At 32.2% G+C, this 14,371-nt stretch overlaps 2 protein-coding genes across 2 annotated transcripts; both read right to left on the bottom strand.

Annotated features, from left to right (window-relative positions):
- LOC105164194 lies at nucleotides 559-3,752 on the bottom strand. Its single transcript, XM_011082800.2, has 3 exons — nucleotides 3,483-3,752; nucleotides 2,763-2,982; nucleotides 559-1,768 (listed from the first exon to the last, which is right to left on the bottom strand). The coding sequence occupies exon 3, from the start codon at nucleotides 1,708-1,710 to the stop codon at nucleotides 760-762; it is 951 nt and encodes a 316-aa protein (XP_011081102.1). The 5' UTR covers nucleotides 1,711-1,768; nucleotides 2,763-2,982; nucleotides 3,483-3,752; the 3' UTR covers nucleotides 559-759.
- On the bottom strand, nucleotides 8,042-9,887 carry LOC105164195 (protein DETOXIFICATION 56). Its single transcript, XM_011082801.2, has one exon. It carries the CDS (start codon nucleotides 9,772-9,774, stop codon nucleotides 8,131-8,133), a length of 1,644 nt encoding a protein of 547 aa, XP_011081103.1. The 5' UTR covers nucleotides 9,775-9,887; the 3' UTR covers nucleotides 8,042-8,130.

A 14,371-nucleotide genomic window follows, 5' to 3' on the forward strand; every position in this document is an offset into this window, starting at 1 on the left:
TAGTAATTATATGTTTCTGCCGTTATAATGAGCATCTTTCGATTATTAAATCAATAAAGACACATATGCTGTGTTTTCCTTTCCAAATTATTACATCAAATTAGTTATAAAATTTAAATCACTTTCTTAAAATTTAGATTAAGAAAAGTCACAACAAAAAAAAAAAAAAAAAATTAATGACAAAAAGTAAAGTGGCAATTTCTAGTGTTGCTGCTACCTATATATATTTAAGGAAGAAAATATTTTATTTTCACAATAATGAATTTCATAATTTTGACAGTAACAATTATTTTGTCACCAACAAAAGAAATAGTGCATAAAATTATCACTAAGAGAAATTCGAAAAACATGTATCACTACAACTAGTATATTTATTTTATCACTAAATTATCATCATACGTACGTAATTATGACTAATAATTATATTACTATGATATCAAAACAGTTATCACGATAATATGTATCTACAGTGACAATTTATGTTGTATTTGATTCTAGTAAATACATTCTGAAATCATACTACCAAAACGTGTAACAAGAAGAAAAATCACTCAGGGATGACGCTGTTGCCAAGTAATATCCATCAATATGAGGAATATTCAACACAAATGATCAATATGCAAAATTTGGATAAAATGACATAACGAGTACAGAACTAGAAACTCTGAATAAGGACCTAATTTAAGATGATACAAAGTTTAAAATCTGATCATTATCGCCTCAAATTACAGGTAAAACGTCTGATTCCTTTACAAAAATTTAAGCCTTAAACCGCCTAAACTCAAACCATATCTCATAGTGGTTGAAGAGTAAACTGTCATGGGTGTGTTTCCCACGATACTCGAGCCCTAGATCATTCAGTCTTCTTGTGCATTCTTCGCCTCCCAAACGAGAACAGAACTTGATATTGTGTGAGACAAATATTCGACCTTCTACAGGTTGCAGTCTGCCCGCCAAACGCTCCAAACCGATCCAAACAAGTTTGTCAGGCATATGAAGGAAAACGGCGCTCGCGTATATCAAATTGTACATTGTATCAGATCCAAACTTACTGAAATCCATATCTTCACCTCTAACAATCAGAGGTCGCTTAAATAACAAACCTTGTGATGGAAGCTCATAGCGAAGTGCAGCCATTAGAGAAAGCTCATCTCTCTCTAAGCAATGGAAATGCCCAGGATCCAAGTACCGTATGAAATGCAATCCAACACGAAGTGTGCCACATCCAATCTCAAGAACTTTTGAACTTGGATTTAGGTGGGCCGACTCTGCAAGAAATTCAAATACATCTCGTCCTCCAGCCCAAGGTTCCCCATAATTGCTGTGGTGTTCTTCTACAAGTAGTTCACCAGGGCAAGGAAGAGCAGTGTGGTTGTTTGCACTTTCTCCTTCATAGTGTGATATGCCTTTGAACTGAAGTAGATCCTGGAGCTGCTGCTGACGAGTGCGGGGATTAATGCCTTTACGTAGCACATTCTGCTGCATATGCAATCCATTAGCTTGAATCTGACTCTTAACCCATTCTATGTCATCAGCTGAAGTCGAGATACGCTCTCTGCTTTTGGCCATGGACGGAGTGGAACAAGAGCAAGGAGGAGGGGAGCTTGAGAGGGCAGAAAGCAAGAAGAATAGGAGTATTGCAGCAGCAGCCACAGAGAGGATGAGGGCTGGAACCGAAATCACCACTCCCTTTGATGGAAGCAGCGCCATTCCTTAATTGAGTGAATCTGTGATTCTGTTAAGCTTTTGCCTTGAACTGAATGCTTAGCTGGCATATTTTGAACATTGTTAATTAATTTGGTAAATGTATATTTTCTAACGGAAAAGAGTCTAAATATCTGTGAGTTCACATGACACAAATATATAATATGATTGCCAAATTGTAGAATAGACCCATATTGGTAATTTTAAACCAAAATATTCTGCATAACATCAATATCCACACAATGTTTCTTGGGCTATCAGAAACACACAAATGACATAAGATACTTTTCATCTATTATGATTAGAATATAGCAGACTTGCCAAGTTCATTCACAAATATTATCAAGAACCACTATGTTTGTATTAGGGATTTTAAGTACTCCATACGAAAGCCTAAAGAAATATTAGTCCATGATATAGTTGTGACACAGCTGTAGCCAGATATCATCAGTAGAGAAAATAAACCATTCTTTTATTAAACTACTATACATCATAGATACTAAGCACTGACATAAGAAGATCAACTTCTATAAGCTTATGCAACTTGAGAATTCACAGAAAGCAAATCCCATTTCTTCCTCAGATCACTTTGGTCTCTGCTACATAGAGTACAAGAAATATCAAAGATTTTCAACTACATTGACGTCTATCTCGACTACTGATGAAAAGGTTTGACAATAACTGTTGTTTTGATCGCTTCCTACATAGTCATGCGAGCTAAATGGACAATCAAATATGGCAAGTGTTCCTAATCATATGTATCCATACCCTCTGTATCTTAAACATACATAAATATCAACCTTGTAGGAAGAGACCTCAAATACACACATTCAAATCCTCTTTCAAATATCTCTAGACCCTCAGTGAAACATAAATTTTGTCTCCACCCCGTTAATAATAGAGTCTTATCCAGGCTCGGGCACACATTCTTCCACATTTCCTAATTTTGCTTGTCTAACAATCTCCGACTATCAGCATTAAAAAGTTACCATACAAAATCTTAAGTAACAAACGTACTTAAACCAAAAAAAAAAAAGAATCAAAATAAAAACCCTTACTTAATTTCAGCAATTGATTGCCGATAACGTCAATCCAAAGAAGCAGAACCGAAAATTCCCACATGCAATGCGAATTCCAGGATAATCGAACTCCCAGTTCCAATTAAACAATTGGTAACTGCTGGAATCATGCCAGACCACGTCGTATTGATGCGCGGCCGATATTCCCAAGATAGAGGTCGACACCATCCACCACCCGACCTTCTTTCAGATCCGTACTCTGGAGGACAACGTGATAAATATTAGTTCGGTCACAGCCGGAAGGATTCAATGGATCTGATACCAATAATTGGATCTCAACAGTACTAAGATACAAGCAACGTCTTTAGCTTAGCCCCAAGAATTCACTTTTATGTTATGATTTACTAAACTTTTAAAGATATCCTATAAATTATAATTTTTACTTTAAAAATAAAAGTTCGAATTATTTGAAAATTTATAAAGTCTATACAATATGTTAATTTTATAATTAATATAATCAAAATTAAAAACCAAAAAATCACAATAAACTGATTACCGACTAACAACACTACTGAATTCCAAAAGTTACAAAAATAGACTGATAACCCTCAGAAATCATATGAAAATCATCATCAAAAAATTACAACAGATCATATCAATATTACCGCCACAAATAAGCACTAAATCGTCGCGCATTACCGCAAAAGGCACATATACATCTAAATTAACCTATTAATCGCTGAAAAATCAAATATTTACCTGGTGATTTGGTAAAAAACCCGCGAGAATTTGAGGATCCGTTTGCCTACTTTAAAATGTGAAGAATCAAGAAACTTATTCTTGATTTATGAGGAGGAAATCTCTGAAAGTTTCTTTCTAAGATTTAAGAAGCTCGGAATCACTAAAGCTGATATTCCTCATCATCCACACACTCTCCCAATTTCGCAGTGCAGAGTGAAGAGAAACAGTTGAAGCAAAATCTATCTCCGAAAGTTCTTTCCTCGGATTGAAATTGGAGGAAATGATGAAAATCTTAGCCTTAAAAGAAAAGGGCCGACTTATGAATACAGAGAGAGAAGCAAAGAGGGAAGCTTCTGGACCTCTGGTACACGGGCCGATTACCTGATTGGGCTCTGCAAGTCCAGAAACTGTTTGGGGTAGGCTTTAGATGGGCCAGAAACAGGCCTAGAAACTTTAATTGGATATGATGCAGCCATATACTACTAGGGTGTGAAATATTTAAATTGTAAGTTGTATTGCACGACACTTCGAATAATTATCCATATAGTATTGGATACGGCATCAAATATCATTAGAGGCCGCATTTGACGTGTTAAAAAATTAATCCAAAGAAATTCATCGCAGTACCGACACCGCTGATAGTGTGTTTGACATGTAATTTATTATTATTTTTTGCATATTTTTGAATATAAGGATAGTAAGATTTAAAACTTCTTTAAATTAATTAAATAAAATATCTTCCCATATCACCTCCAACTTTCATAAATTATATTTTTTCATGTTCTTGGCATATCATATTTGTTTCTTAGTGTTTTTTTATACCGTGTTTGTGTCGCTGTGTCTGTGCAGTTTCATGTTTGTATCTCACTGTACATTCATTATATTTCAAATAGGGAGAGTCCCTTCCCTATTTCTATGAAGTAGGAATCGAGCTTCAGGGTTTTAATAAGCGACAATGTGAAAAATTATACTAACGCCTATTTAGTTCGTATAATTTGAGATGATAAAATTACTTATTATATATAAACACATATTTAGTTCGTATTATTAGAGTTCCGTATGAGACTAAGTTAAGATTAATTTTTTTTCTTATATACCCTTCCACTTAAAGCTAACATAATGACTTTTTTTTACTTGTGAAATATATGTATGCTTAAAATAATGTCCTTCAAATTATAATAAATCAATGGCAAAAATTTACTTTATGTTTTTTTTTTCATCTTCCGAAAAATATTTGATCTTTTTTATTTAATAAATTTCAAAAAGTAGAAGTTTTGCCATACTTATATATTGAATTAATTTTCCAACTCATATTAAATTAACTATTCAATCACATCCCTTAAGAAAGTTAATTCCATGCAATATGAGTTGAGAAGTTAAATCGGTCTGTCAATGGAAGGGCATTTTTGGCATTTAAAAAATTTGATGTAAGTGGTATGGGAACTGTCCTTTTGTATCTACTAGCAACGCAGTACGCGATTCTTATATACATAATTTTATTGGATGCAATGCGAGAATATCTATATATATATTTTTAAATTGATTAGAAAAATCAGTATACATCGATAACAATAAAAAAATCCATAAGAAACAAAAGACAATAAAAACGCAATTTCTAGTGAAATTTTCGATTGAAAAATAGGTAAAAAACTTCCTAAAAAAAAAAAAAAAAACCCCAATTCTAGAACTTTAGAAAAAAAAATAAAAATAAAAACGCTCATTGTTCGAGCGTAAGAAAGTTACGTGCTCCTTTTCTTAAGAGTTTAATATTTTCCTATACTTTTAGTTGGGGGAATTTTTCCTTTTGGCATGAAAGAAAGTTGAAGTTGAGGTGATTTGGAAAATATTTTAATATTTATAATTTCATCGATAAACTGTTAAATTTAATATAAAATTGCTTATAACTTTGATTTAAATTCAATTTAATTACATTAATATTTTTGAGTTTATATCAAAATACATAAATATCTCTTATTTTTTACATAATTATAATTGTACCACATAAAACTATAGTTATAATTACAACTACACTCTCTATTTAAATGCAAAATTTACTCTAGTGATGGCAACCGAATGGGTCCGGGACGGATTTTTCCTAACCTGAGACCTACCCCGCCCGTCCGATTTAAATTTTTATTTTTTTAATTAAGTAATATCAAGCTAAATTTAGTGATTTGACATACTATTTCTTTTTATCTAAAATAAATTATATAATGTAAAAAATACATTCGACTAAAATATTTATTCTTTCAATAAGTAATATCAGTTTAGATTTAAATAATTTAAGATAGTTTTCAATCTAAAATTAATTTTATAAGATAAATTATACTCTCAACTCCAATTTTTATTTATTTTATTAAGTAATATCATTTTAAATTTAGTAATTTAACATAGATTTTGATCAAAAATAAATTATATAATACAAAGAATACAATCAAGTAATATTTTATTATTTCAATAAAGAATGTCATTTTAGATTTAGATACTTTAATATTATTTTTGATGTACACTAAATTATATAATACAAACAAAATACTCATCTAATTTTTTACTTTCTCAATAAGTAATATCAATTTAAATTAATATAGTATTTTTTTTATCTAAAATAAATTATATAATTCATACAATACGTTCAATTAATTTTTTCTTAAATAATACTAAATATCATTATAAATTTAGGTAATTTAACATATTTTTTTTTATCTAAAATAAATTATAATAGTTCAAATAATACATTCCATCAATTTTATTTCATATCATATATAGAGTTGGATATATAAAAATTATTTAAAATTTTTTGTATAATGCCATAATTTTCTATTAATAATGTATCACATATAAATAAATAAATAATAAAAAGTATTAAAAAAATAGATTGCGGCGCGTTTGGAACGGGCCCGATACAAAACCCGTAATCAGTCTCCGACCCCGGTAATATGAGTACCAAACCCATCCTAGTCTCAAAAAATCCAGCCCGATTGTCATCCTTAACTTACACAAACACCCTTTGAAAAATATTACATAACATCCCTCAAAAGTGTAACTGAAATATAAATGTAACTTAGCCTTAATTTTAAATAATTGAATTATAAACTAAAATTATATTTTTTTTCAACTAATTTTAAGCAGTTGCAACAGCCATATTAGGTAGGCCACCACGTTCCGTAGTGGGATTCTTCACATTTGCATGCCTCGCGCGGTGGCTCCTGCTTTTTGAGTTTTGCTAATTAAGAACGAAACAACAATTGTGTGATATCCTCTCTTAATTGCAGATATAAATACAACTAAAACTAGAATTGCTTAATAAAATGAAAATGCTCCTACATAAGCCATTAATAGGAGTCATCACAATGGGATAATATCCGTTTTTTTTTTTTTTTTCCTTGGAATATTTACACCACTCTCGTACAATTCAGCATAATTACATATAGATTTCTATCGTATAGGAAGTTATATTTGATATTTCTAACGTTTATTTCTGTCCAATAGATAGATCTATCCGTTAGTCAAAATTCATGAAATTTGCTGATACCGACAAGAAAATTTGAAAGAAAATTCATATTTACTCCATAATTGACTTATTACAGATTTATTGCGGAGCAAATAAATGTATTCTGATCAAATTACGTACCCTTATTCATCTTCACAAGTTAACGCATTGAGGAGGTACATCTTGATCTATATAATGGTAGTTCAGTCAAAAAAGACAATTGACGAAAAATATGAAGTTTCATTCAACTTCTTTTTTCCTAATATCAACAAATTCCATGAATATTACTAATAGATGAATTTATTTATTGGACAAAACAAACACAAGGAATTAAATCAATTATGGAAAATTTTAACTCAAACTGGATTTGGCTGGACCTAAATCAATTATATAGCAAATTGCGCCATACTTATAGTGCAATTATTGTATAGTTCAAAGAAAGTTACAAACCACATTACAAGTATATCACACTTACTCTGTAATCAGTTTGATTGGATCAACTCAATTTAGATAAAAATTTTCCCAACATATATATATATATATATATATATACACACACAACAAAATTGGCAATCAGAAAAGAGCAGGCAGAAAATGGAAATAGCTGGTGAAAGTGGAGGAAACTATAACTACTCAATCATCCGCAGCTTGAAGTGGAAGTATCGTGTAGGATAGTTAAAATGCAGGATTCCTTGCTGGATTTCCATTTCCTCATTCTTGTGAATGTCATCAACACTTATCCCTTCCACCACTTCTTGCCTTTTAAACAATTCATTTTTGTTGGACTCACACCTCATGCTTGTTTCTGTCATTGTCATGAAATTTTCACTTCTTTTGGCTTAATTGCAACTGATCCTCCTCTAAAACTATAAACGGATAATTACACTTTTTTATTCTATCAGATTTAATGTAATTTCACCTAATATATCAATGGGACTAAATATAAATTTTTATCCCTTTTTTTTTTAATATCATCAAATTCAGTGAAACTTATTTATTAGACAGAAATAGTCACTTTTTTTGTTAGAAGTTTAGGGATGAGCCTTGCTTTTTACGTTTCCGTTTAGTGGAGTTTTTGGGGTGTCAGTGCTTATACAGATCGGTAAAAGTTACCTACACACCATGCCATGTTCTGTAAAATGAGTAGAAGAAACAAGAAAACAAACAAGTGTTTGATTATGCAATAGTATGTATTGGTTTTGGATTGGTGTGTTCTTCTTCATTGTCTTGATTATATAGCTCCTGTTGGTTACAGGTGAGCATCCGTGCCTTGTCAGATTCATTATCCCAATTAATCCTTGCAATGAATACCAGTAGCAGAAGCAAGCAAGCTACAACACCTGCCATGAATCCCATCAGCAAGCCCCCCAGCCCCAAACCCAGCTTGAAGGCTAAAACCACGCCCAGCGGCAGCGCCAGCAAATAGAATCCCAAGATATTGGCGTACATTCCCAGCCATGGCCGAGCCGTTCCCCTCACTATCCCTCCACACACTGCTAATGGGAAGTTAACGACTTCAATGATCGACATTAGCAGCATTGTTCTCTTTACGCCTCTCATGATTCCCCTGTCATGGCTGTACAAGGGACCCCATATGCCTCTTGCAGCAGCCATAGTAGAGCCACCAGCAAAGCCGGATAGTATGCTGATAACAAGGGAAACGTATGCTGATCGGTAGGCGATCTTAGGACGGTTGGCGCCAAGCTCATTTGACACACGAACTGATGCACATGTTGCCAGAGACAGCATAACAGAGAAGAGCAGGTAATCAAAGTTCAGCACAATGGCTATAACTCCAACCGACTCTGTAGCATTCGGGAGGCGGCCCGTGAGCAGGACTAATATCTCATAGCACCACCACTCAAGGCACGTGGTGAGGCAACACGGCCCGCTTAGCTTCAGCAGACTCATCCACTCGCCTATCCCTTGTTCCCACCACCCTCCCTCCTTCCACTTCCCTCCCTTTCTCCGCTCAGCCACCAAAACGTACAATCCGAGTAATGCCATAACCACAAAGTCAGTAATCCACACGGCCATTGATATCCCTTCCAGCCCTTTCGCCCTGGAAAGAAAAATGTTAACGGGCACGTGCAGAGCCACGGCCAGGGCCGAGCTAAACATGATAGGAATGGTTATGTTCTGTGTGCTTAAGTAAGCTTTCAAAGGACACAAGAAGGAAGTTATGATCAAATCAGGGAGGAGACAAATCAAATACTTCTTTGCTACAATTGCAATATCTCTCTGTTGGCCAAAGTGGATGAGAATCTTATCAACATTAAGCCACAGAAAAGCCACAGGGACTGATACAGCAAGAAGCAAACAAGTGGCCATAACAAGAGTCTTGTGCAGGAGCCTAAAGTTCTTGGCTCCAAACGCCTGACCGCATATCGGCTCCATAGCACCACACAGCCCATTCAACACTGAAAAACCAGTCACGTTAGCGAAGGTGAAACCAAGAGTGGCACCTGCCAGCGGCAGCTCCCCCAACCGTCCAAGAAACGCTGTCGTTATGGCTATTTTCGCGAACCACGTCAAGTTCATAGCCACCAACGGAACCGTTATCCGCCATTGCGTTTGCAGCTCTGAATAAAGGGCTGTGTGATTGAAACTTGGAGGCCATTTTGGAGGGGGGGCTAGAGGGGCAGGAGGAGGACTGTTTTCTAGTGCTGTTTGTTCCATGAAGTCTAAGTTGATGATGCTGCTGACATAATAACTGGAGAGATATAAGCACCAGATGTTGGTGGGCTGCTGCTGTAAAATGCTTAAATTTGTTAATGGAGAAGTGTAAGCTTTGTCATCATATATAGAGGATGAGTGCATGGGATTCTTGAATTAGGTGTTTTTATAAAGATGACAAAATTGTAGTCTTTTTGTGACAGCCAATAACACACATATGGCACCCCTTTCCCTTCCAATACTGTGTATCCACTTTGATTGAAACTGAATTATGCCCCCATCTTTAAGGCTAAACATAGCATGAATTTTTAAGGCTAATTTTATTTTATCCAATTGGATTTTATATTTAAAAAAATTATCCTGCATCTTCTACTGATTTAGTATATATACGTCACATGTATAAAAATGATATCATTTATTTTATTTAGGAAAAAGAATTATTGATGTTTTATCCCCCTTTGGAAACACTAAGAAATACAAAATTATTGATATTCAATCCACACACATATATATATGATTTCTGAACTTTTAAAAAAGAAGCTCACTAAAGGGTAGGAAATAAAATTTTTATTTCGTAAATCCATAAAAATGATAGTAATAAATTTAGGACAGAAGAAAGCGATAAAGATATAAAAAGCAATGTACAAAAGATTGGACATTTTTCACTTGAGAAATGAGATACTTTGTAATGGGAGACTATCAGCCGCACGCAAATCTGTTAAATGTTCAGTTGGTTGGAATTGTCTGGTTACGCTATTTATAGCGTTTATTCTTTCTTGCCTGCTGCTTGTTGAACTACTTTCCTCGTAGGACTAGTGTGTCTTTTTTCTTTTTTCTTTGGTTTCATATATAATTAATTCATAATTTTATTAGTCGGACTATTATACTTTTGGTCCCTAAACTAGCACTATTTTAAAAATTTGGGTTATTTACGTTTGGCTGTTAAGTTTGATGAAAAATCATCACGTGCCATGCAAGTGAAGCTGGCATCCCCATTCTTATGTGCACGGGTACTTGGACGGGCATATGATGATTTATTTGTAAATTTAGTAGCCACTTGATAGATTCATGTTCGTAATGAATTTGGTGAAAATATTAATAAACAAAAACCCTTTAAGAAAACAGGAGGCGATCCCTAGAAAAAAGAACCCACTTCATCCAGTTCAAGAAATTGCCTTGTCATTTTTTAAAAATTAGGGATCGTATTAACCTTTTTTTGTTGTTTGGGCAGATTTTTTGTCTATAAACATTTTCCGAGGGAGGCAAATTATGTCGACCTAATGATAAATTGATGGATTGCTTACGATTTAATGAGTAGTATGAATCATAATTATTATTTCTTTTTGTTTCCTCGTACTCATACGGTCAAGGTTTAAATACGAGATCTCCTGTAGAAAAGTCTTGTGTTCGAAACATTAGGTTGTCCTGCGGGCACAAATCATGAATCTAAATTTAGTGTTTTTGAATTGCATGACACCTCAACCATTATATATATTTATAATCTGTGGAAATGATAGAAAGCAAATTGAAACTTTTAGAGAAAGGCCAAAGAAATAAAGGAAGAAAAAAAAAGTTGATACATACCTGCTATCATCAAGTCTTTATATATTGAGCACAAACCTTTAAGAATCCTTGTGCATTGATTGATGGGCACATGAAAAAGAGGCCTGATTATTAAATTATTAGATAAATTATTTAATTTCACATATATAATTTAAAAAGTTGTAAAGGATAAATGAAATAAAAATTGTGGATATCTGATCTTAAAAGGAGCGTGCAATAATGCTTGTGGTCCTGCAAATGGCTAGCAACCTAAGCTTACCAAATGCCCTCTTCAAATATATTTTAATTAATTTTAAGATAAATTACCACGGGCTACCTGAATTTTATTATAATAGTAATTATTTATTTATTATTTAAAAAATTATAAATAATCCCTTGATATTAATAATTATTTAACCAATGTCCCCTCGTGACAACCTATTATGAGGGAACATTGAGATGCATGATCTACGGCATTGATGAGACTTGTATTTTTGGCAAACAGCCTCCTGAGCATGGTCACTGCTCCCTTTTTGAGAGGAAGCACCCTTTCATCTGGATTATATTGTCGAGTTTTAAGAAACAGTTGTCTCGCGCCTTTAAGTATTCTCTATACTAGTAATTTGTGGCACACGTTATCGTGTGCATAATTTTTTAAAATTATTTAAAATAAAATATTTATTAAAATTTTATTATTTAATAAAGTATATACGTATTAGTAAGTTAATATTAGATTTATAAAAACAGTGGTGAAAAAATGATACATAAATATTTAAAAAAAATTGTGTAATTGGGATTGGTATTCTTGCACTTAGCAGTGATTCTTATTTCTTCCTATGTTTGTTAGGCATCAAAAGCCCTTGATTCCGGAAACCAAGAATTGGAATAAGATCTGTGCTATAATCACATGACGCTACATATACCCCCCCCCCCACCACATATATACATAAGGGTTAATATGCACCTTTAGAATATGGAATAAATTTTTATATGTTAAAATTCAAATATTTAATGATTTTTTTCCTCTACCAATTTGAACTGATCTTTTAATATGCACTTTATAACTTATGAAATCATTAATGAAAATCATATAACTACCATAACGAAAAGTATACTGACTCTAAATATAAGACGAAAAATATTATTTCTCCACATAACACCTACGAATGAAGGAACGCATAGGGCCGTAATTCTTTGTAATAATATCTTCTCACGACTCCTATTATTCATAAATGTTTGGGTAAATTATAATTACTTCTCCTGATATTTGTTACAATTATGAATATTTTTTTATTATTTGAAAAATTATAAATACCTCCCTTAAATAGAAAATGATTATGCAACCCCTAGACGGTAAAGTGGATATCATTATTTTATCCTTACTGAATTTTTTAAAAAAAATTGAGGGTGGATAAAATAAATAATCTATAGGGAATATTAGTTCATAAAAATATTTTTTAGAAAATTATAAAGTATATATAAACTTATAATTTATAATCCAAGAAGATATTTTTGTCAGTTCACCATATAAATCGAGTGAAACCTAACGGAATTTGCTCGTCGTTAGACGGACATAAAAATTAAAGGACTGTTTATAATTTTTCAAATAATAAAATATTTTTTTGTAATTATACCATAAATGCGAGAAGGTGATTGAAATTTACCCTAAATGATAGTCATCAACTTTTATTTCTTTGTGTTGTAATTCGATGTGGTCTTTTTGATCTCTGCAATGCAAGAGACCGACATCTCTGTTAGTCTCGAAAATTTGGAAGAGTTCGAAAAATACAACTTCTCTTTAAAAAAAAAAAAAGAAAGTTAGAGAGAATCAACAATAATTCATTGGCCCTTTAGATATTGTGGTCATTTAGTATCCCACTTGTATTTGTTCCCCATTCAAAAAGTATGTTTATATATATATTTTTCTCTTTGACTCGTAGTGACTCTTGCCTAATTTGTGATTCTATCATTTTATTTATTTAAAATATATTTAAATTAATTTTGAATAAAATAAATAACGATATTTTTATATTTATGACATGCATATCTATATATATTAATAAAATAAAATGTACAATAGGATATATTTGGAGTCGAAAATCTTAGTTCGTATTTATCGTCATTTTCTGTCCGTTGTATGACTGTAATTTGCTTTTTCAAGGGTAGATTGATAATAGAGTAAATTACAATGTGCTTATCTCAAATTTGACATAGTTATGAGTACTTTCTCGTTGTTTCAAAAATTATATGTAGCCCCCAATGTTTGATAAAATTATGTAATTTTTGGATGGAGGTTTGAAATTATTAATTTTGTCCCTCAATGTATCTTTTCTTTTTAAACAAAAAAGTTGTATGAAAAAATTGGATGGGGTGGATCAAAATTTTAGTAAATAAAAAAAAAATTGTCCGTTTAATTCTATAAAAAATTTCAGGATCTTTATAATAATAAAATTATAATTCATGATCTATAAGGGCATTTTGGTCAGTTCACAAAAAAGTACATGAAACCTAAAAGTGACTAATGGTTTGGACTAGTTATTAGATAATTTGCAATTAATATTTTTCAAACAATGAGGAGATATTTATAATTATGTCAAATTTCAGAAGAGCTCGTTGTAGTTTATCCTAATTGATAATATCACGCATCTCTAAAATCGTGTGGTTTTCCTTTAATCTTTATTGGAGGTGAAATTCCTTTATTGCCCTCAATCCTGTCTTGAAGTGTAAAGTTATATAATTGTCTTTTTTTTCCATCGATTTATTTTTGAAAAAAAAGGAAAATTACGTTAAGTAGATAACATTATTTATGATAAATTATTTTTGAAGTGAATCTCGTAAATCATATTAATATACATTTTATTTAAAAAATATATAGTCAAATTGATTCATCACTAGTCATAAACAAGTGATAAGACCAACTGAAGAACACTGAATTTCGGATAAAAGAATTAAATTAATTGTGTCTAGTTCCTAAGTGGCAATCCGTATCATCTGGATTAGTTTGAAGTTACTGAATATCAGTATTAGTTAATTAATAAAATGATTAAATAATTAATCAAGCATTAATTAATTAAGTCAAAAGTTTGCACTACCTTGTGTTATTAATTGCTTTCTAATCGTTGCTAGAATAAGTAAGAGATTTTACGTATAGAATAATCATCTCCAAAGTGGATGCTGAATCTAACTTACATACAAAAAT

The sequence above is a fragment of the Sesamum indicum genome, linkage group LG6, assembly GCF_000512975.1.
Source record: "Sesamum indicum cultivar Zhongzhi No. 13 linkage group LG6, S_indicum_v1.0, whole genome shotgun sequence".
Taxonomy (NCBI): Eukaryota; Viridiplantae; Streptophyta; class Magnoliopsida; order Lamiales; family Pedaliaceae; genus Sesamum; species Sesamum indicum.